Below are 22,869 nucleotides of genomic sequence, written 5' to 3'. Positions count from 1 at the left end.
AAAAGTCCCTTAGGGTACAGCTGTGTGCAGTTCTGGAATCCACGTAAGAGGAGCGATGTGATTGCACTGGAGAGAGCAGAAAGGAGATTTATCAAGATGTTACGTGGACTGCAGAGTTTTGGTTGTAAAGAGCGGTTGTGCAGACTGGGGTTGTCTTCCTTAGAGCCTCATTGCCTGTGAGAGTGGCAGAAACACTCGTAGCATTTGATGTGCACTTACAAGGTAACCAAGTGCTGGAAAATGGGATGAGAATAGTTGGGTGACTGGTCTTGATGGTCCCAAGCTTGTTGGGCCAAAGGACATTTTTCTATGCTGTAGATCTTTATCATTTTAATGACGGCAGCATTTAAACTGTAATCCATTTGTCAAGAGGGCCACCTTCAGTGAATAGCTGCTTACCACATTATTGCATCAAAACAATTGTTCCAACTTCATTGAAGCGGGTGAACAAAAAGTTTTGCTTTCCAGTAAAATTCACCACTTTTACAAGGGGACCATTGAAATAACCTAGAAAGTTTGCTCATCATTGAGTTGGTGGATTATACCATTCCCAGTTGCATAATAGTTGGCTTGTTAGTCTGGTGCATTAGTCAGGGGAATTCTGGAGTAATAGGGGAATGGGTCTATGTGGGATACTCTCTGAACTTGTTGAGGCAAAGGGCCTGTTTCCATACTGTAGGGATTCTGATTCTAATAATTGTTTTAGCACTTTTTTCAAGCTGGAGCCATTCATTTTGTTTAACTTGCTTGTCCATTTTTTGATTCATGCCAAGCATGAATTTCATCCCCTTGAAAACTTTACCTCGTGTATCAGTCAACCCCCTGATTACAGCTCAGAATGGTATTCAAAACTTGACTTATACATGAGTATGTATGGTATACAACTTTAATACTTTGTAACTAACTTTGTAACAGAAACCAAATAACAAATTTTATAGCAATTAGTCTTTCATATTTTTACACCCGTAATTAGGACAGTGGAAAATATAAGAGGAATAACTAAATTTGATAGATAGCATGAGATACAATAAATGATAGGAAAACTTGAATTCTAAGAGATAAGCCTGTCTGAAGGTAGACCCGGAGGAGTATAGCTCATAACCTTGGAATACAAATGAATACAATGCGTAGAAAGATCCCAAGGACAAGAGATTATAGCGTTTGTTAAACACCACGAGATCATGGGAATCTGGGGCTGTCCATAGGGATGCCCATCATTGATTAGGCATTTTACTGGTTTGGGTGAATCGAGAGGAAGGGAAGGGCTGTAACCACGTTGTACATAATCATCATAACACAAATGTATAAAAATACTGCTTTTGTTTTTTAACTGTTAGAGTGTGTCATGGATCTCCATTCAGAGGCCAGTCTTGGAGAAAGACCCTTTGGCCTTCTCCCTGCATTAACTGGTTTCTACTTGAATAAACATCTTCCACATGGTTGAATCCTGCATGCCTCATGAGCTTTCATCTCCCTGTCGGGGAAAAATGACCCTACAGAGATCTAACAGAAAGCTTGCAAGGACTTTGGAGACACATACTGTTTTCTGGAGGATGTGGCAGCAGATTTGAAGAAAAATGGAACATATTTAAAGGGAGAGAACAATGAATGTCACACAATAGAGAGAGTTTGCACGCGTGTGTGGGTGGGGGGGGGGGGTTTAAGAATAAGATGATGTCAGGGCAGGCACAAGGAGAGAGAGGAAGAAAGACTCAGACAAGGGGAAACTTTAGACAGTTTGCCCCTTGTAGGGAGTGGAAATGAGAGAAACAGCAGACAGCAGTTGATTCCCAGAATTGGGAAGGTTGTGTTGTCTCAATCCTAGCGACAAAGAAATGCAATGAGCTCCACTCACTTGTTGTCAAAGGGGAGGTTGGAACAGAAAGGGAGAGGGACAGCCCGTTAAAAGGAAGTAACTTAAGGCACAAATATTACAAAGACTCAACACACCATACTTAACATGAAAGTACTTTATTTGACTTCTGCGGAGAATTCTAACACCGATAACTGGACTGGAGTTTATTAACATCAGCAGGAACAGATCCAGGTGTACACAGTTCATTCCAGGATACGATCATCACCAAAGTCCCATCATTGCAGCTTCTTGTGAACTCGTCTGTGACTCAGCAGGTGCGATGACGTAGTGAATCTCTTCCCACATTCGAAACAACTGAATGGTTTCTCCCCAGTGTGAACCCGCTGGTGAGTCAGCAAGTCAGATGACTGACTGAATCTCTTCCCACACTCAGAGCAGGTGAAGGGTCGCTCCCTGGTGTGAACCCGTTGGTGGGTGAACAGCTGAGATGACTGACTGAATCCCTTTCCGCACTCCGAGCAGATGAATGGCCTCTCTCCAGTGTGAATGCGCTGGTGTTTGGTCAGGTCAAATGACAGCCAGAACCCAGTCCCACAGTGAGAACACCTGAAGGGTCTCTCGTCAGTGTGAACACGTTGATGGGACATCAGCTCCCCAGAACTTTTATAGCACTTCTCACAGTCTGGGCATTTATAAGGTCTTTCCCCAGTGTGAACTCGCTCATGTCTTAGCACGTGGGATAACTGAGTGAACCCCTTCCCACACATGGAACAGATGAATGGCCTTTCCCCAGTGTGAATTCGCTGATGCACGGTGAGCTGAGATGATTGCCTGAACCCAGTCCCACAGTAAGAGCACCTGAAGGGTCTCTCATTGGTGTGAACGCGTTGATGAAACATCAGGTCCCCAGAGCGTTTGTAACATTTTTCGCAGTCTGTGCATTTGAACGGTCTCTCGCCAGTGTGAACCCGCTGGTGTGTCAGCAGACTGGATGACTGAGTGAATCCTTTCCCACATATCGAGCAGGTTAATGGTCTCTGCTCTCTGTGAGCGTAGTGATGAGTGTCCAGCTCAGATTGGTAACTGAATCCCTCCCTGCCAAAACCACACTTGAACAGTTGATCCTCAGTATGACTGTATTGGTGAACAGAGCTATTTTCTTCCATGTTCAAAATTCAATATCATTTAAAGTTAGGAGAAACTGAGTTTCTCTGAAATATCCTGAGGTTCGGTTAACATTAGCTGAGCACAAATTTTCCCTGTTTAAAATCCTGTAAAATTGACAAACACACAAAAGAAAAGAGTGAGCGGGAACCCACCAAAACAAAAGGCACATTGTGAAATGGAGCTGAACGAATCTGATCGTTTGTGGGACTGGCTTAAGGCAAAATAAAATCACCGTACAAGCTGCTGAATTGTCAGAAAAGAACAACTGTGTCACTCTTGCCTTTTAGGAAAGAAAAATTGGTCTGGATCTACAGAAGATGCTGACCTTTATGGGACAGGAGAGAGTGAGGGAGAAACAGCTAGGAGAAGCAGGGGGTGCGGGGAGGCAAACTCTCTCTCTCTCTACAATTTGATCGGAAGTTTAAAAGAATCTCAGAGAGCACCGATCTTCTTCATCAAGGATAAAAGGTGACAGGTGAATGTGAATATGGTCAGCTCCTGACTTGTTAGACATTCCGTCAGATCATCAGCAATTTACCCCCTTAAAATATTAGGAACATCAAAGTGATTGTCTCAGTCCCAGCTATAAATGCTACTTTCTAGCCACCAACTCCAACCTATTCCCTTGTAATCATGTGAGGCTGAACTAGTATTTCACGCTGTCCGCACCAAAATGCTAATTTCCACCTCAATGACATCACCCGACTCCTTCATTTAAACTCATCTGTTGCTAAAACTCTCATCTACAAAACCTTGTTAGGTCTCGACTTAAATTTAACAAAACACATTTCTGACTGGCCTCTAACGTTCAACTTCCCAGTCATTTAACACTCTGCTGCCAATGTACATTATCTCTTGTTCACCTATCATCGTTTGTGCTCACTGACCTGTAGAGACTCCTATTTGTAAAGCACTGAGATTTTAAAAAAAATTTCGTTCTCATTTCCCACCTTGGCTGTGATCCTTCCTCATCTCTCCCAGCCCCACGACCCACTGAGATCTCTGCACTCATAGAAGTCCGGTTTCTTAGGCATTCCGGGCAGCACGGTAGCACAGCTGCTTCACAGCGCCAGAGACCTGGGTTCAATTCCCGCCTCAGGCAACTGACTGTGTGGAGTTGGCACATTCTCCCCGTGTCTGCGTGGGTTTCCTCCCACAATCCAAAAATATGCAGGTTAGGCGAATTGGCCATGCTAAATTGCCCATAGTGTTAGGTGAAGGGGAATGGGTCTGGGTGGATTGCGCTTTGGCAGGTCAGTGTGGATTTGTTGGGCTGAAGGGCCTGTTTCCACACTGTAAGTAATCAAATCATAATCCCTCCACCATAGGTGGCTGTTCTTTCAGTTCACTGGGTCCAGGCTCCAGAACCATTCTGTCTCACTTTCTTTTTAAAAGGTACAAATTAAAAACTGTCATTTAGTCACATGCCTGAAAACATCCTCATGTGGTTTGGAGTCAAAGACAGCTTTGTAACGTTTCCTGTGAAATGCGTCAGAACATAGTATTTCTTTAAAAGTGTGATAGAATAAAATTAGTGTTGTTGACCTGTACAGATCACTGCTCCTTCATCTTAGCAGAAATCCTGTAATTGGGATTGTTGGTTGGTTTGTTGAGCTAGTTGATTTTTTTTGGCAAATGTTGCGTCCCCCTTCTGGGTGACATCTTCAATGCTGTGTAGCCTCTGGATGAAGCGCTGTTGTTATGATCTGCCCCGAATTTATACATTTCTCTCTGCTGTGGCAGGTGGTCCTACGTCTGATTTTGTACTTTCCTCCGGGTGCTCCGGTTTCCTCCCACAGTCCAAAAATGTGCAGGTCAGGTGAATTGGCCTTGCTAAATTGCCCGTAGTGTTAGGTGCATTAGTCAGAGGGAAATGGGACTGGGTGGATTACTCTTCGGAGGGTCGGTATGGACTTGGTGGGTCAAAGGGCCTGTTTCCATGCTATAGGGAATCTACTGTAGATGGGATCTATTTCAATGTGTTTGGTTTTGGCACCAGCGGATGAATACCAGGCCGCCAGGAATTCCTGAGTTTGTCTTTGTTTAGCCTGTCCCAATATCGTAACATTGTCCCAGGTGAATTGGTGCCCTTCATTGTCAGTGTGTATTGACATGAGGGAGAACTGTTTGTGTCGTTTTGTTGCAAGCTGATACTCATGTGTTCTGGTGGCCTGTTTGTCCAATGTAATCTTCCTTTTAGTTGTTGTATGGCATAACTACAAGACTTATGTCCTCTGGAAATAGTGACAAACCAACAGCCACACTGCACCAGCTACTCTTCAGGACAAAAAGACCCCATGCCCACAACCTGCAGGACAAACGTAATATCCAAAATACCATGCAGCAACTGAGATGAACATGGCATTAGTCAAACAGGCAGGAAACTAACCAGCAGACTATATGAGCATCAGCTTGCATCAAAACAAGACAACCAGTTCTCTCTCATGTCAATACACACTGACACTAAAGGACACCAATTCAACTGGGACAATGTTACGACATTGAGACAGGCTAGCCAAAGACAAGCTCAGGAATTCCTAGAGGCCTGATATTCATCCACTGGTGCCAAAATCAAGCATAGAGGAAGTGAGGACTACAGATGCTGGAGATCAGAGTCGAGAGCGTAGTGCTGAGAAGCAGGAGAATCAATGTTTTGGGCAAGAAACTGCTCCTTTGATGCTGCCTGACCTGCTGTGCCTTTTCAGCACCACACTCTCGACCATAACCAAACATGTTGAACTAGACCCCATCTACAGTCTACTACAGTAGAAAACCCGAAATACACTGGGCAGATCATAACAACAGCTCTTCGTCCAGAGGCTACACAGCATTGAAGATGTCATTCTAGAAGGAGGATGAAACATTCGCAGAAATCTTGACCGGCTCAGTGAATCAATGAATAACTCCAACCTACAGATCTCCACAAAAACCCTTAAATCCTGTAATTCCTTACCCCACAGCAGTACCTTCACCACACGGACTGCAGTGACCAAGAAGGTCAAACATCATCATCTCCTTGAGTAACTGTGGATGGGCAATATCTGTGGCAACTGTGGAGAGTTAAACAAAATTAACATTTTACCAAGTGTAGGAAGAATTACAGGGAATGAAAATGCTGCAGGACATCTTCAGGGGAAAACTCATTTAGACAAGGTTTGCAAAAGTAGCAATGAATAGTAAAGGAACTAAAATACACCCATTATTAGGGGTAGGGGAAGTTAGACAGTTAAGAGTTAGACAGAGATGAACAGGAAGGGAAAACTTGAAGCATAGCATTGGATCTACAGCAATGGAATCAGACATTCCCTCAAGCCAGGGAACATCTCTCAGGTAACAGAACCTAGCAACAGAAGTTTTAAACTGAACGTGAACAGACCAAAAAAAACTCACATGAAACAATTTAAGTTTTCAATATTTAAATCCTCTGCTGGAGTCTGCAACTGATTATCAGAAGCACAGGAGTCAGAGAAAAATCTCCAAGTTGAAGAAGTATTCAGGAGCAATTGTGATACCACCACACAATTGTCAGCGGGTGATAAATCTCTCAAGCACATGAACACAGAATACCTCAGTCTACACAAAGCAGTAATCACCACACATTATGAAGGATGTGAGGGTCCCCGAGAGGGTGTAGAGGAGATTTATCAGGATACTTTAAAGGATGACAAAGTAAGATTGTAAAAACTGGGGTTATCCTCCTTGTAGCAAAGGAGACTGAGAAGAGATTTGATAAAGGTGTACCATTGTATGACTATTTCAGATAAGATATTCCCATTAGCTTATTGCAAGACAATTACAAATAGGTTTAAGAGGTTGGCAAGAGGAAGATAGGGAATATTTTACTGCCCTTAGTGGGAAACACTCAGAACTCTGGGCTTAATGTCCAGGCCCAGATTAATTAAATGATGAAAGATTAAAGTTTTTTTGTGTCAGTTTGCTGTAAATGCTTTCCTTCTAACCCATGTAAAAAGATTTTCCAACATTTATTCATGTCAGTCCAGGAGACAAATTCATAATACTCTCTTCGTGTATCTTCAAGCTCAGGATAGACAAACGTAGACTAGGGAGTAGATTGCAATTAGGAATCTAGGCCATTACCAAGACCATTCAATCCCACTCACTCTGTCACATCATCAAGCTGATGGCACCTGCATACTGATTTCAGTTGATTTTGGCATGTTTCCAGGTGTAGGGCTACAGATGACTCCTGCTTGTTTACAGATACAACATCAGGAGCCCCATGTTTGGGGCTGGAGGCCGACACTGGGCATTTACAAAGCTGTTCTGCTTTGTCAGTGTGCCTAAATGCTGCCCTCCACTTCAACCAGCCTGCAGATGTGACAAACTTTCAAGCTTAGGTTTCTGCCCTAGGCCTGCTGTAGGGGTCTACCTCAGGCCAAATGCAAGCTGGAGGAACAGCACCTCGTTTTCTGCTTGGGCACTTTACAGCCTTTAGTTCAACAACTTTGAACTATACATTCTGTCCTTCAATGTAGGTACACTCCCCTCCCCTTAGTATCTTGGGTGCACAGGTTTGGTCCTAGCAGAGTCATAGAGATGCAACTCAAACTAGCATCTACCAGTAACACCTAGTTTATTTCTCTTTCACTGCCAATAACAGTTCCTTTAGCTCTGCATCCTCACCATCTGGTTTACATACCCCTTTTGTTGACATCATTAAAAAAATAGTTTCCAGCCCATACTCAGCCCAACTGGACTCGAAATATTAACTTAGCTTCGCTTTCCACAGATGCTACCAGACCTGCTAAGCTTCTCCAGCATTCTCTGTCTTTATTTCAGTTCTTCAGGAGCTGCAATGCACAGCTTTATTCAACAAACCAACCTCTGTGGCAAGCGTTCATACTGCGCATACTCCAAACACCGAAGGCTATTACGTCCATTCCTACGCGCAGCGACTCAGTCGACTGAAAGTTAGCTCCGGGCCAATAGGGAGGCAATGGGCGGGACCGGAGGACCGAGGGGCGGGGCCTGAGCGCAGCGGGGGGCGGAGCCGGAGGACCGAGCGAAAGGGCCAGTGGCCCGAGAAGGGCACGTGTGGTCTTTCGACCAATCAGAGTGAGCGTGTCGCAAGGTCACGCTGCGATTGGAACATGCGCAATGAGGATCGTGAGACGGCGGTTTCGCAGGAGTGTAAGCGGGCGAACGGTGGGAGAGGAAAAGAACGGCCGGGGAATAGCGATACCTTTGATACGCCTCATAAAGGCTCTGAAAGTCGAGGAAGAACCTACCTGTGCCGAAGTTGGTCGAAGTCGTGCTATATTTGTGGGCATCCTCCGTCGCCAAGCGCGGGTGCCTGGTGGCCATGTTGATCGGGGGTAAGCCGCAGAGCTGCGCATGCGCGGCCCTCTTGGGAAGTGGGAAGGGTTCGTCTTTTGTATTTTCTCATCAATTTGTCCAGCGTTGCTATTGCAAGAAATTGCGGGGCCCTTTGCAGAAATACTTGTGTCACCTATTGTAGGGATTGGAACGATGTCAGCCAGACGGTTCTTTTTCGGAATGGCAGCTGGTGACAAGTGGTGTCCTGCAGGGTTCAGTGTTGGGGCTGCAGCTGTTCACGTTTTATATATTGATGATCTGGATGAAGGGACCTGGGGGTGGGGGAGGGGGAGGGGTGGGGGAGGGGGAGGGCATTCTGGCGAAGTTCGCCGATGAATACGAAGTTAGGCGGACAGGGAGGTGAGGAGGCTGCAGAAAGATTTAGACAGTTTAGGGGAGCAGTCCAAGAAATAGCTGATGAAATTCAACGTGAGCAAATGCGAGGTCTTGCACTTTGGAAAAAAGAATACAGGGACGGACTATTTTCTGAACGGTGAGAAAATTCATAAAGCCAAAGTACAAAGGGATTAGATTAGATTAGATTACTTACAGTGTGGAAACAGGCCCTTCGGCCCAACAAGCCCACACCGACCCGCCGAAGCGTAACCCACCCAGACCCATTCTCCTACATTTACCCCTTCACCTAACACTACGGGCAATTTAGCACGGCCAATTCACCTAACCTGCACATTTTTGGGGGGGATTGTGGGAGGAAACCAGAGCACCCGGAGGAAACACACGCAGACACTGGGAGAATGTGCAAACTCCACACAGAGAGTCGCCTGAGGTGGGAATTGAACCCAGGTCTCTGGCGCTGTGAGGCAGCAGTGCTAACCACTGCGCCACCATGCTGACCCCATGGTGGATCTGGGAATGCTAGTCCAGGATTCTCTAAAGGTTGACTTGCGGGTTGAGTCTGTGGTTAAGAAAGCAGTTGTCATTTTTCTCAAGAGGGTTGGAATGTAAAAGCAGTGATGTGCTACTGAGACTTTATCAAGCTCTGGTAAGGCCCCATTTGGAATATGATGTCCAGGTTTGGGTTAGAAGGTTGAGGGGAGATCTAATAGAAACTTACAAGATAATGCATGATTTAGAATTTGTTTCCATCAGGTGGGTATAGTAGGACCGTTGGGGCACAGCCTTAGAATTATTGGGGGTCATTTAGAACGGGCATGAGAGGTTTCTTCAGCCAGAGTGGTGGGAATTCATTGCCACGCAGCGCAGTGGAGGCCGGGACGTCGAATGTCTTCAAGGCAGACATTGATAAATTCTTGAATCTCGCAAGGAATTAAGGGATACAGGGAAAGTGCGGGTAAGTGGCATTGAAATGACCATCTACCATGATCGAACGGTGGAGTGGACTGGATGGGCCAAATGGCCTGCCTTCCGCTCCTATCTCTTATGGTCTTATAGAATATGAGTTCCTTGTTTGGGGCATGGTCCAATGAGGGAGTTCTGGCTGACGTATATAAACAGGATTGTCTGTGAAATTGGGATTTGAGGTTTGTCCTCATGTCCCTGTAAACTGTTTGAATGGTAGGGTTTGGGGCCTGGCTTTGCTGCTCCTCTCCCTTGTAAAATTGCTGTCTCTTGTATGCAGCTGTAAATGTAACTTTGTTTGTTGTAAACTGTTTTTGTAATTTGTTTAATAAAATAAAAAACAATAAACAGGAAAAAAATAAACAGGATTGTCGGGGTACTGTTTGCTCTAGGAGCTGGCTCTGAGCTGGCTGGCTCAATGTCATGTATTATGCACATGTAAATAAAGCGTGGATTGGTGATGGGATACTAGCCTTTGTGGAGTTCTTTCACCTATAATTATGGGTGAGGTGCCAAGTGGCACTGAGCCTGGTTTCCTGTACTGAGACTGGCTGTACTCTAACAAAAGGTACGTTAGGTTCCAAACGATCGATTGTGATAGGGGACTATCTAGTCAGGGCACAGACAGATGTTTCTGCGGGTGACAGTGTGCCGTCAGAATGGTGTGTTGCCTCCCTGGTGCTGGGGTCAAGAATGTCTCCGAGAGGGTGCAGAATATTCTCGAAGGGGAAGGTGACCAGCAGGAGATTGTTGTAAATGTTGTCGAAAAGGATGAGGTTCTGATGAGAGAATGTAGGAAATTAGGAAGTTAAAAAGTAGATCCTTAAGGGTAGTAATATCTGGATTATTCCTAGTGCCACATCTCAGTGAGACTAGGAATAGGAGGCTAGAACAGATAAATGCCTGGCTGAGGAGCTGGTGCATGGGGCAAAGATTCATAGTTTTCAATCATTTGGAATCTGTTCTGGAGTACAAATGATCTGAATAAGAAGGGTGGGTTGCACCTAAATTGGGAGGGGACCATTAATCTGGTGAGAAGAATTGCTAGTGTTAGTAAACTAGTGGGAAGAAGAGATAGTGAGAAAAGAGAGCTGTCTGAGTCTGGTACAGTTGAGAACAGGAGCAAATCGAGCGGTTAAGGCAGACAAGAACAACGGGGTAGGACTGATAAATTAAACCGTGTTTGTTTCAATGCAAAGAGGCCTGACCGGGAAGGCAGATTAAGTCAGGGCATGGTTAGGATCGTGGGTCTAATATATCATTGCTGTTACAGAAATGTGGCCCAGGGATGAACAGGATTGACAGCTTAATGTTCCAGGGGAATGATGCTGTAGGAAGGACAGAAAAGAGGGCAAGAGAGGAGTGGGAATGGCATTTTTGGTTTGGAATAACATTACTGTACTTAGGATATTCTTGGGAATCTGTCTAGTGAAGTCATTTGGGTAGAACTGAAAAATAAAAAAGGGATAATCACCTTACCGGGATTGTCCTACAGTCCCCACCCAATAGTCAGTGGGAAATTGAGAAGCAAATTTGAAAGAAGATCTCAGTTATCTGAGAGAACAATAAGGTTTCAATGGTTGGAGTAATAACTTTCCAAAGATAGGCTGGGACTGCCATAGTGTTTAGGTTTGAATGGAGAGGAATTTAAGTGTGTCCAAGGAAGTTGTTTTTATTCAGTATGTGGATGTACCTACTAAAGAAGGAGCAAAACCTGACCTTCTATTTGGGAAATAAGGCAGGGCAAGTGACTGAGGTGTCAGTGGGAAAGCACTTTGGAGCCAGTGATCATAAATCTATTAGTTTAAAAATAGTTATGAAAAAGGATGGACCAGATCTAAAAGTTAATTTTGACATTTATTGCTCAAGAGCTTTCAAAAGTTGATTGGTGGAGGCTATCTGCAAGTAAAGGGACAACTGGAAAATGGGAGGGTTTCAAAAATGAGATAACAAGACTCCAGAGACAGTATGTTCCTATTGGTGCAAGGGGAAAGCTAGTACGTGTAGGGACTACAGGATGACTAGAGAAATTGGGGCTTTAGTCAAGAAAAAGGAGGAGGCATATGTCAGGTATAATTTGGAGATGCTGGTGTTGGACTGTGGTTACAAAGTTAAAAATCTCACAACACCAGGTTATAGTCCAACAAGTTTAATTGGAAGCACTCGGTTTCAGAGCGCCGCTTGTTCATCAGGTGAGAACCACCTGATGAGGGAGCAGCACTCTGAAAGCTAGTGCTTCCAATTAAACCTGTTGGACTGTAACCTGGTGTTGTGATTTTTTTAACTATATCAGGTATAGACAGCAGAGATTGAGTGAATCCTTAGAGGACAAGGGCAGCTGGAGTATACTCAAGAAGGAAATCAGGAGGGTGGATAGGGGACAGGAGATAGCTTTGGCAAATAGGGTTAAGGAGAATCCAAAGAGATTCCACAAAAACATTTAGGACAAAAGGGTAACTAGGGATAGAACAGACCACTTAGAGATCAACAAGGCTGTCTATGTGTGGAATCAAAGGAGATGGGTGAGATACCAAATGAGTATTTTTTTGTCAGTTTTTACTGTATGAGTATGAAAGCTGGAGAACTTGGAGAAACAAATAGTGATAGCTTGGAAAGTGTCTGTTTTACAGAGAACAAGTAGTTGAATGTCTTAAAGTGGATAAATCCCAGGACCTGATCAGGTGTACCCCAGAACCATGTGGGAAGCTAGGGAAGTGATTGCTAGGCCTCTTGCTGAGATATTTATATCATTGATAGCCATGGGTGAGATGTGAGAAGACTGGGGGATGGCTAATGTTTGCCATTATTTAAGAAATGTGAGAAGGAAAAGCCAAGGAACAATAGAAGTGGAAACACAGATGTTGAGGAAGGGAAGGGAGGAGTCAGAGATGGACCAGGTGGAAGTGAGGGTGGGGCGGAAATTGGAAGCAAAATTGATGAACTTTTCCAATTCTGGATAAGAGAGGAAAGTAGCACCAATGATATCATCGATATATCAGGGAAAGAGTTGTGGTTGGGGGCCAGTATTTCAAAACTGGCATAAAGCATCACAGGAATCTCAGATGTACATGGGCAGGGACTGGACCAGGGGAGAAAAGACTGAGTTAGGGTAGGAAGAGATGAGTTGTGTTGGGGAGGAGCAGTCTGAAACAATGATTCTGCCTGGCCAGTGCTGTCTGTGGATTTTCGGAAGGAGGTTGAAGCGAGCTGTGTGGGACTGGGGAACTATCAGCTTGGAGGCAGTGGTGGTGGGGAGGGATTGCCATTACGAAATGAGGCCATTGACTGTAGTTGATACAATGACCTGATGTGCCATGGTGGGGTCAAGCTCAGGGGAGCTAGGAGGAGGTATCTGAGAGCTGGCACTCAGCGTCTGCATTGTATAGCTCAGTACGCTAGGATCCAAAAGCACCACCCTTATCGGCAAGCATGATAAGAAAGTCAGGATTGAATCTGAGCAGACAAAGTGCAGTCAGTTTGGAGGGAGATAGCTTGGATTGGGTGAGGGGGATGGAGAGATTGAGGTGACTAATGTCATGTCGACAGGTCTCTATGAACAGATCGGTAAAAGGCCAGAGGGAGGGGTACAGGTGGAAGGAGAGTGTTAGAGCTGGGCAAAGGAGTCTGTGGGACGGGGAGAGGACTGTTGCCTAAAGAAATGGGCACGGAGGCAAAGATGACAGATGAGTTCAACATCATGTCCCGCCCTGAAATTCATTGGGGTGGGGATGCAGAGGGATAAAGCTGAGACCTTTAGGGGAGGGGATGGAGTCAGAGGGAAGGGGAGGGGAGCAAGGTTCCAGGAGGCTGTGGGTGTCTGTGAGTTGTTGCATCTTGCGGGTCTTGATGCCTGAAAGGAAAAGGTTTCTTGTTAGCGTGGCGAATGAGCCAGAGGATGAAGTGGAACTGTTGGGTGGTGCAGCCCTGAGCCAGCATCTCCCTGTAAAGTTAGGCAAACCCTCCTCCTTAAAAGGCTGTTCACACTCGATCAGAGATTTAACATCTTTGCTAATACGATGTGCTCAGGAAAGTGAGGCCTCACTGCTTGGTGGGGTGGAATAGGCTTGAAGGACTAAATGACCAACTCCTGGAGTTCTGACTGAGCTGTCAGTTCTGCAGGTCTGGGTTCTACCTTCTTCATTCACTGACTCCCAGCTGAAATTGTTTTTGCATTAGATCAGTTCACTCTGAACCATAATCCTAATTTCACCTCGGGAGCAAAATCTACAACTTAAAATCAGTAATAAAAGAGTCTTTGTGGTTTTTCAGCATCATTCATAACCTCAAACTGCCCCAAAGTGATTGACAATGATGGACTTTGGAAGGAAGAATGAGGCGAGGGAAAATAAACTAAATGGTGCACATTTCGAGTGGATATACAGAAATCTTCAAATGTGACAGCACACTGTTATAAAACAATGTTAATGGAGGTCCCAGGATTTATTCTTCGAGGCATGCAGGACAAAAGCAAGGGAGTTAAGATGAACTTTACAAAACCTTTCTTAATCGTGAGCTGAAATCTTATGTTTGATTCTGAAAGATGTCAGGGTTTTGAAGAGGTTGCAGGGAACTTTCACCAGACCTGTAAGTATCAAGGATGAGAGATTTCAGCTACGTGGAGGCACAGTTTTTCTTTGGGCAGAGAAGAGTAAGGATTTATTCAGTAAGTGTGTTGAATTTATTTTTAAGGTGTTTTCTTTAACAATGGGAGTGACTGCTTTCATTAGCCAGGTGGTTGGGAACTGCAGAATGCTGCAAAACCTCCAAGGTGAAAATGAGGAGTTATGTCACTGAGCAAGTTATGATGCATTGGAACACTGCCTGAATAACCTGGAGAAGCAGATTTCAAAAACGATCTAGGTTTTTACCTACTAAGGGAAGGAGAAGCCAGGGAGAGACTGTTAGTTTTTTCAGAGACAATATAGGAACAATCAATGAGCTGAAAGACTATCAGCTCTTCTCTCTGATTCTATTGCATATGTTTACTAAGAATCATTAAATTAAGGATATTATTTAGCTAGAGAGTTTTCAGAAAAGATTTGCCAGGAATATTGCCAGGTGTGGAAAGTTTCGGTGATAAAGAAAGGATGGATCGACTGGGGCTTTTTTTATGGAGGTTGAGAGGTGACCATTTAGATGTTTATAAAATCATGAGGGGTGTAGGTTGGGTTAACGATAGGTGTTTTTTCCTTAAAATATGACTCGTAGTCTTGAAATTCTAAGGTGAGAAGAGAGATTTTAAAAAGACATGAGGGGTAAATCTTTTACACAGAGGGTGGTTCACATGTGAATGAACTTCCTGAGGAAGTGGTGGATGCGGGCCCTTTCAACGCTTGAAAACATTTAGATAAGGACATCAATTGGAAAGGTTTGGAGGGATATGTGCCACAAGCTTGCAGGTGGGACTACTTTTGTTTGGGATTATGTTCAGCAAGGACTAGTTGGATCGAAGGGTCTGTTTCCGTGCTATATGATTACGACTCTATTACAGTCTTATAATAGCAGAGCATGAATGGGGCCTGTTAGGCTCATCGTGAACATATTGGCTTTTTCAAAGAGCAAATCTGTTAATGGCACTCTCACTCTTTCTACCTCCCCCTTGTCAAAGGTTCAGCCCAGAAACACACAGACACAGTCACACTGGGGAGAAACCATGGAAATGTAGGGTCTGTGGGAAGGAATTCAGTTATGCATCTGGGTTGGAACATCCCCTACACGCACATAGGGATAGGCCTTTTGACGGGTCAGTGGAGGGATTCACTTGGTCTTCGAAACTCCAAACATGCCAGAGGGTTCATACTAGAGAGAAACAATGACAGAGCTTTAAAATGCAGCTCTGTTTTTATAACCTCAGTGAGAATCAGAGACAAACTCTGGGTCTAGAAACCCATGAAATTTTTGAGATGAGACTTTGGGTTCATGGACTCCGAGGCAGCAATGGCTGTTGTGGAGCTTAAACTGCTTTCTGATATCTGCGGGGTCCTTTCAATCCTTATTTTAAACAATAACGTTGATGGTTGCAGTTGAATGGACAGACTCCAAGGCACGATAGTTGCTGGTAAAAAAAAAAACTGTGAGGATGTTTCTGTCGAGGGTTTATTTCTTGAATAATCAGGATCATAATGTACAATAATTATGATTCTATTATATTAATAGTCAGGCTCCACTGTTCAGACTCTAAGTATGTTCATCATGAATTGCCTCTTGCATACAGATTTGAAATCCTATAAGATTCTGGATACTGATATGTGAAGAATCAGATAACTATGACATTAATATTCTGGTTCCTATCACATCAACAATCAGGGTCCAATTAATTATGCAGCTCCTATTGCATTCCCAATCAGTTGTCTATTCCAGCTGTACTCAGAAATGTTCAGCAATCAGGAAGTTGTATGTCAAAAATCCACACACTTCAGTTAATAATCAGAACCCTAATACATCATTTAATTAGGATTCTATTACATTCAAGAGATTTGATGTTTTGTCAATAATCCTTATCGTAAAAGATGAATAATCAGAGTGACATTGCACTTTGGAAAAAAGAATAGAAGCATGGATTACTTTCTAAACGGTGAGAAAATTCGTAAAGCCAAAGTACAGAGGGATCTGGGAGTGCTAGTTGAGGATTCTCTAAAGGTAAACACGCAGGTTGAATCCGTGATTAAGAAAGTGAATGCAATGTTGTCAATTATCTCAAGAGGGTTGGAATATAAAAGCACTGTTGTGCTACTGAGACTTTATAAAGCTCTGGTTAGGCCCCATTTAGAATACTGTGTCCAGTTTTGGTCCCCACACTTCAGGAAATACATACTGGCACTGGAGCGTGTCCAGCGGAGATTCACACGGATGATCCCTGGAATGGTAGGTCTAACATATGAGGAATGGCTGAGGATCCTGGGATTGTATTCATTGGAGTTTAAAAAATTAAGGGGAGATCTGATAGAAACTTACAAGATAATACATGGCTTGGAGAGGGTGGACGCTAGGAAATTGTTTCCATTAGGCGAGGAGACTAGGACCTGTGGACACAGCCTTAGAATTAGAGGGGGTAAATTCAGAACAGAAATGCGGAGACATTTCTTCAGCCAGAGAGTGGTGGGCCTGTGGAATTCATTGCCACAGAGTGCAGTGGAGGCTGGGACGCTAAATGTCTTCAAGGCAGAAATTGATAAATTCTTGATGTCACAAGGAATTAAGGGCTACAGGGAGAATGCGGGTAAGTGGAGTTGAAATCTCCATCAGCCATGATTGAATGGCGGCGTGGAATCGATGGGCCAAATGGCCTTACTTCTGCTCCTATGTCTTATGGTCTTAATGAACAGAGTCCAAGAACACTAATGATCTATTAATAATCCTCAATCCATTTATTGGGCCTTCCTCCTGACCCTCCCCCCAAAAAAAACAGGCACACTGGGGTCAGAGTCCATTGAAATGAGGTCACTTCAAGAGAAGGTTGTTAAAGATTTTAATGCATTTATCTCAACACTCATCAGTCACAGTCACACCTGACTGTTCTACATTCTTTTTTTTCTTCACTTGCGTGATGTGGCTGGAGCTGGTTGGACATCTATTCCTCATCCCGAATTTCCCTTGAGAAGGTGGGTGGTGAGCTGACTTCTTGATTTGCTGTGGGCCCTTTGCTGTAGGTGCACTCACAATGCTGCCAGGGAGGGAACTTCCGGTTTTTGGCCAAGTGACACATGGAACAGCTGACATATTTCCAAGTCCAGATAGTTCAGAGAGATTTGAGGGCAACCTGATATATGGTGTTCCCATTATATTTGCTGCTCTTGTTCCTGTGGGTTGCAGGTTGGAAAAGTGCTGTCCAAGGAGCCTTGGTGAATTTCCACAGTGCATCTTGTAGATGGTACACACTGCTGCTGCTGAGTGTCAGTGTTTAAGGGAGTGAATGTTGAAAGTGATGCCAATTAAGCAATTTGCTTTATGCTGATACTTTGGGCTACTTGAGTGTTGTTGGAGGTGTACCCACCTTCCTGACAAAGCTTATTATTATTAGTGGTTATCAGGTGTCATTGTGAGTTGCTATATCTGGTGCTGGCACCATTCTGGAAGTATTGGAAGTGATGCTATCAAAGTATATAGGGATGGGCATGTTGCCTTTGAAAGGAGTGGTTGAGACAGAAGAGTTTTGGTAGACAGCCAACTAGCTCCAAAGTCTCGTCAGGTCTTATCCTATTGATGGTGTTGAATGCTTTACCGAGACTGATGAAAATATGGAGTGGAGGTCTGTCCTGGTCCCCATACCTTCTGCCATAGCTGGTGTACAGGAAAGGTCCTGTCCACTGTTAATCTGTCAGCACAGAAACCACACTCTGCTTCTGGACACACTCGCTCTGCAGGTGGTTGCAGTGTTTTAAACTCCCAAAAACCCCCTTCCTTGCGATGCTGAAGAGGGAGATGTTGTTGCAGTTACTGTCTCCTGTGTTTTTGTACCACGTGAGGATATTTGCATCATGTTTGTCCTATTGATGGCCTCAACTGGGACCTTGGGTTTGTATTATACTATAGGTGACCCCACTATATTACACACACACTCACATACAAACACACACACTCCTCCAGACCCACACACTCACGCAGACCTTCTCTCATACACAAGCTTTCTCTCATATGCTCACACACACACGCTCCCTCTCACAGACTGGTACCCCAATAAACTCACACACACAGACATACACTCTCTCACAGACACTCATACCCACATGCACACGCTCACTTGGTCTCCCCTGCACACACAAATATAAGCTTGTGCGTGAATTTGTACTTGCAGAATTACGTTTTATTTTACTCAAAAACTGCATAAATCCATGTAAGATTCTGTAGCTCCCACTTTAGAAATAGAATCAGTCTGAGTTAACATTGGGACACAGACTTTAACTTCACACCTTCAATGCATTATCTGAGCTGAGATGACACCAGACTAACATGGTCATTCTAAAGGATGAAAGACGTAAGCTAAATTTGTTTACTATTACATTCCATGACACTGCAATCCTGTTGCTATAAAGTCCCCTGTGTCTTATGATTCTGCTCCACAATCACCTGATGAAGAACCAGCACTTTGAAAGCTAATGATTCCGAATAAACCTTTTGGACTATAATCTGGTGTTGTGTGATTTTTTAATTTTGTCCACCCCATTCCAACGTTGGCATCTCCAAATCATGTCCTGTTGAACAGATCCTACCTCCCAATAAAGGAGGAGGAGATCATGAAGCTGTGGCAGTAAATGGCACTTTCTATATTTGAGCAAATTCTATCTGTCCATGGAAACTTTCTGCTTGCTCAGCAATCAATTGGCTTTTTCCAGGTCTGGCGATGAACTCAACCACAACAGGAAGGTTCAGGAGAATGTCAAGTAGAGATTCAGAAATGTCTCTGTCACAGGAGTACAGCTCACAGCAATGTTCAACCCTTTGGGAGTTTGCTTCTGTTTACTTCTTTCAGTGAGAAGTTCATTTCCAAACGTCAGCAAGGAAATGGTGATGCTCTTGATCACCTCAAATGTAGCACATAGATTTCCGACATCACAGGCAGTTTGGATTTCTGCACAGAGATTGATCCAGTGTTTCTTTATCATATCTCCAAGTGATTTGCACAACTGTCTCAACTACTTTCAGGTGATACTGTGTTCCAGCTGTTGGGCTGATGTTGTAAATCAGATCAGCTTTGATTATTGTTTCAATGACAGGTGTCATCTCTGCTGATTAGATCTCAAACCAGTGTTTATTATGGGTTCCACCTTTCCCAAATATTGCTGTGTCATAAATTCATTACCTTCATTACAGTGGTGCTTTATAGACACTGATTTGGAGAGTTTGTAAAGACCAATTTAGGATTGAAGCAAAAATTCTTAATTCCACGATATTTATATTTGTAGATGAAGTCCTTGAATTAAGGGGGAAAATCAGAGCTGCATAATAAGAGGCAGTGCAGCTTCAAAAGCTATGACACATTGAGAGTGTCAGACTGCATCTAGATTTATGGATTGTTAATGTCAGCAGAAACAAGTCAAATTTTGTCAGATTTTCAATCGTGGATGTAGTTAACAGCAGAATCAAAGCCCTGTAATCACTAATGGACTTGTTGGTGTCTCTGTAGATGGGATGGCTGAGTGAATTCCATCCCACACACAGCAAGAAAATGGCCTCTCCACAGTGTGAACTTGCTGATGTGTCAGCAATTGGGATGACCAAGGGAATCTCTTCCCACACACCGAGCAGGTGAAAGGGCTTCTGCCCACCGTGGGTGCATTGGTATTCTTTGAGGGCCATTGACTGCTTGAAATTCTTTCCACAGGAAGTATAGTGGAATGGATTCTCCTTCATGTGAAAATGGTGGTGCGACTAGAGGGCGAGTTACTGAGAGAATCCCGTCTGACACACAAAGCAAGTGAACAGTTTATGCCTGTGTGACTTTGCTTGTGTTCACTGAGCGTGTCTGAAGACCTAAAAGCTCTGTCCACAGGTTGTGCAGCTGAATGGCTTCTCGGTGTGAACAAAGGCTGGATGACCAAGCAAATCCCTTCCCACACAAAATGCAGGTGAATGGCCTCTCCCCAGTGTGAATGTGCCAATGGATATCCAGCTGGGATGAGTAATGAAATCCTTTCCCACAATCTTCACATTTCCACGGTTTCTCCATGGTGCTGGTATCCTCGTGTCTCTCCAGGTTGAATGATCAATTGAAGCCTCCCCGAAACACACAAGATCTGTACAGTTTATTGTTTATTCACACGTGTAAATCCACCGCTTAATGCTTTACAAAAAGTCACTCCTATCAGTCCAGGATGGGAATTCTGAACGGAGAATTGCAGTTCCCCTGGGACACTGTTTCCTGGTGTCCCCTCCTCCCCGTGCTGAAATACAAATAAACTGTGGAATAATTCTTCACTTGCTGGAGACAATCAGATTACTTCTGGAAATAAACACCCCTCAGGCTGCAGCTCCAGTCAAGCATTTGGCTGCGCATGTGCCATAGGGATTGGCGCTTCATGTCAGCAATGCGCATGCTCTGGATACCGAATGACTGGCGGCAGGTCTGCACCAATAGCAACAGGGGGCGGTACAGGAGACCGGGTCTTGAACGGACGTTCCTCCAACCAATCGGAGCGGGCGGGGCCAGTCGTGACTGGCGCATGGGCAGTGTGGAGGGTTGCTGGACCCGGAAGGAGGAAGTGCAAAGTCTGAGGGACAAGAACTGGAAAGAGAATTGGGAGTTATCCGGAACACTCCTGGTACTGGCTGTCCACAGTCGGATTAGAAACTCCAGAGTCTCATTCACAAAGGGAGGATTTATAATCCAAATGAGATGTTTGTCTTTCCTGGACAGAGAAGGTTGGGAATCTTCTACATTCTCTTTTTGCAGGAGATTGAACGGAAAGGATTCGCAGACGGGAAACTCGAGCTAAACATCTCATCAAGGTGTAGAGAGAATTCACACGATACCAGGTTATAGCCCAACAAGTTTGTTTGAAAACAAACAAGCTTTCGGAACGCAGCCCCTTCATCAGGTGCAGCGAGAGAGCAGGGCTTGCATAAACAGAGAGATAAAACGATCTTACAATTGATGTGAGTGCAGAGTCAGATAATACATCTCTGCACTGACCAAGAGTGTTGGGTGGTGTGTAAAGTGTTTGTAATGCCAATATCTGTTCATGATAGCACAGCACTATCAACAGAGCGATAAGAATATACAAAAGGTGACCACGAGTCTGACTCTGAAATGTGGGTGTGAGGCTTTGTTGGCAAGCTGCTTGAGTTTTAGTCTGGAATCAGGCCGATTTTATTCCAAAAGCTGGAATTTATAAGATGCCAGTAACTGACTGTAACTACAAATTGTGTGTCTTTTGAACAAAATAGGATGTACCTGCAAATAAACAAATATCTTGCATGAAATGATTCACCCTGTGGATTCATATGTGTGGGGGAAGAATGGGTGGGTGGGTAAGGAGGGGAGGGGAGGGGAGGGGTGGGTGAGGAGGGAAGGGGAGGGGTGGGGAACACAGTGTGTGTGTGTGTATGCACTTTGAGAGAATGTGTGAGTGTAATAAGTAGTTCAAAATTGTACAAATACCACAACAAGATAAAGACAGTTTGTCAATGGGCGGAGCAGTGGTAAATGGGATTTAGAGTCATACAGATGTACAGTATTGAAACAGACCATGCCGATCAGATATCTTAAATTAGTCTGATCCCATTTTCGTGCATTTGGCCCATATCCTTCTAAACCCTTCCAATTTATATACCTTTTAAATGTTGTAATTATACCAGTCTCTACCACTTCCCTTGGCTGCTCATTCCATACACGCATCATTCTCTGCATTAAAACATTGCCCCTTCTGTCCCATTTAAATGTTTCCCCTCTCGCCTTAAACCCATGCCATCTTGTTTTGGACTCCCTCAACCCCAGGGAAATTACCTTGTCTATTTACCATATCCATGCTTATCATGATTTTATAAACCTCCACAAGGTCACCCCGCAACCTCGAATGCTCAAGGGAATATAGCCCCAGCCTATTTAGCGTCTCCCTATGGCGCAAACTCTCCAACCCTGGCAATCTTTTCTAAACCCTTTCAAGTTTACTAACTTACTAATCATACCTCATATGTTCATATCCAATTCATTTATATAAATGACGAAAAACAGTGGACCCAGGACTGATCTTTGTGGCACATCGCTGGTCACAAGGCTCCAGTCTGAAAAGCAATCCTCCACAACCACTCTTTCCCTTCTATCTTCAAGCCAATTCTGTATCCAAATGGCTGTATTCCATGTGATTTTAAGCTTGCTCACCAGTCTACCATGAACACCTGACTGAAGTCAATATAGGTCATGTACGATCATCAATCCTCTTTTTTTCCTTCTTCAAAAAATTCAATTAAGTTTGTGAGACATGATTTCCCACGCACAAAGCCATGTTGACTATCCCGAATCAGTCTTTGCCTTTCCAAATACAGGTAAATCCTGTCCCTCAGGATTCCCTCCAATAACTTGCCCACCATTGATGTCAGACTCAGTGGTCTATAATTCCCTGGCTTTTCCTTACCACCTTTCTTAAATAGTGGCACTACGTTAGCCAATGTCCAATCTTCTGGAGCAATCATTTCCTTAGCTTCCCACAGTTGTCTAGGGTACACCCAGGATTTATCCATCTTTACGCATTTTAAGCTGTCGAGGACTACTTGGTGTGAAATATAGCTTAATC

The 22,869-nt window shown here is 44.1% G+C and overlaps 1 protein-coding gene and 1 long non-coding RNA gene across 5 annotated transcripts; one reads left to right on the top strand and one right to left on the bottom strand.

Moving 5' to 3' along the window:
- Positions 1-1,961: 1,961 nt before the first annotated feature.
- Positions 1,962-8,331, bottom strand: LOC122543897 (uncharacterized). 4 transcript variants are annotated; one of them, XM_043682770.2, is made up of 3 exons: positions 8,233-8,331; positions 5,937-6,033; positions 1,962-3,087 (listed from the first exon to the last, which is right to left on the bottom strand). In XM_043682770.2, the coding sequence occupies exon 3, from the start codon at positions 2,980-2,982 to the stop codon at positions 2,092-2,094; it is 891 nt and encodes a 296-aa protein (XP_043538705.1). In that variant the 5' UTR covers positions 2,983-3,087; positions 5,937-6,033; positions 8,233-8,331; the 3' UTR covers positions 1,962-2,091. The 4 variants fall into 4 exon arrangements, with proteins under 4 accessions (XP_043538705.1, XP_087839781.1, XP_043538706.1 ...); XM_087983655.1 differs by having other exon boundaries at positions 8,187-8,306; XM_043682771.2 differs by lacking the exon at positions 8,233-8,331 and adding an exon at positions 7,746-7,829.
- LOC148136222 (uncharacterized) lies at positions 8,112-21,562 on the top strand. Its single transcript, XR_015754578.1, has 2 exons — positions 8,112-8,319; positions 19,962-21,562. It is a non-coding gene; the product is annotated as an uncharacterized LOC148136222 (long non-coding RNA).
- Positions 21,563-22,869: the final 1,307 nt, after the last annotated feature.

This window comes from Chiloscyllium plagiosum, unplaced genomic scaffold (assembly GCF_037043375.1).
Source record: "Chiloscyllium plagiosum isolate Xiang-an unplaced genomic scaffold, Cpla_swu_hap1 HiC_scaffold_46, whole genome shotgun sequence".
NCBI lineage: Eukaryota > Metazoa > Chordata > Chondrichthyes > Orectolobiformes > Hemiscylliidae > Chiloscyllium > Chiloscyllium plagiosum.
Note: the sequence above shows the minus strand (reverse complement) of the source record. Positions and strands in the feature narration are given on the sequence as shown.

What these genes read in the sequence shown, in the direction of transcription:
- LOC122543897 (XM_043682770.2), bottom strand. Translation starts at nt 2,982, where the DNA reads ATGGAAGAAAATAGCTCTGTTCACCAATACAGTCATACTGAGGATCAA.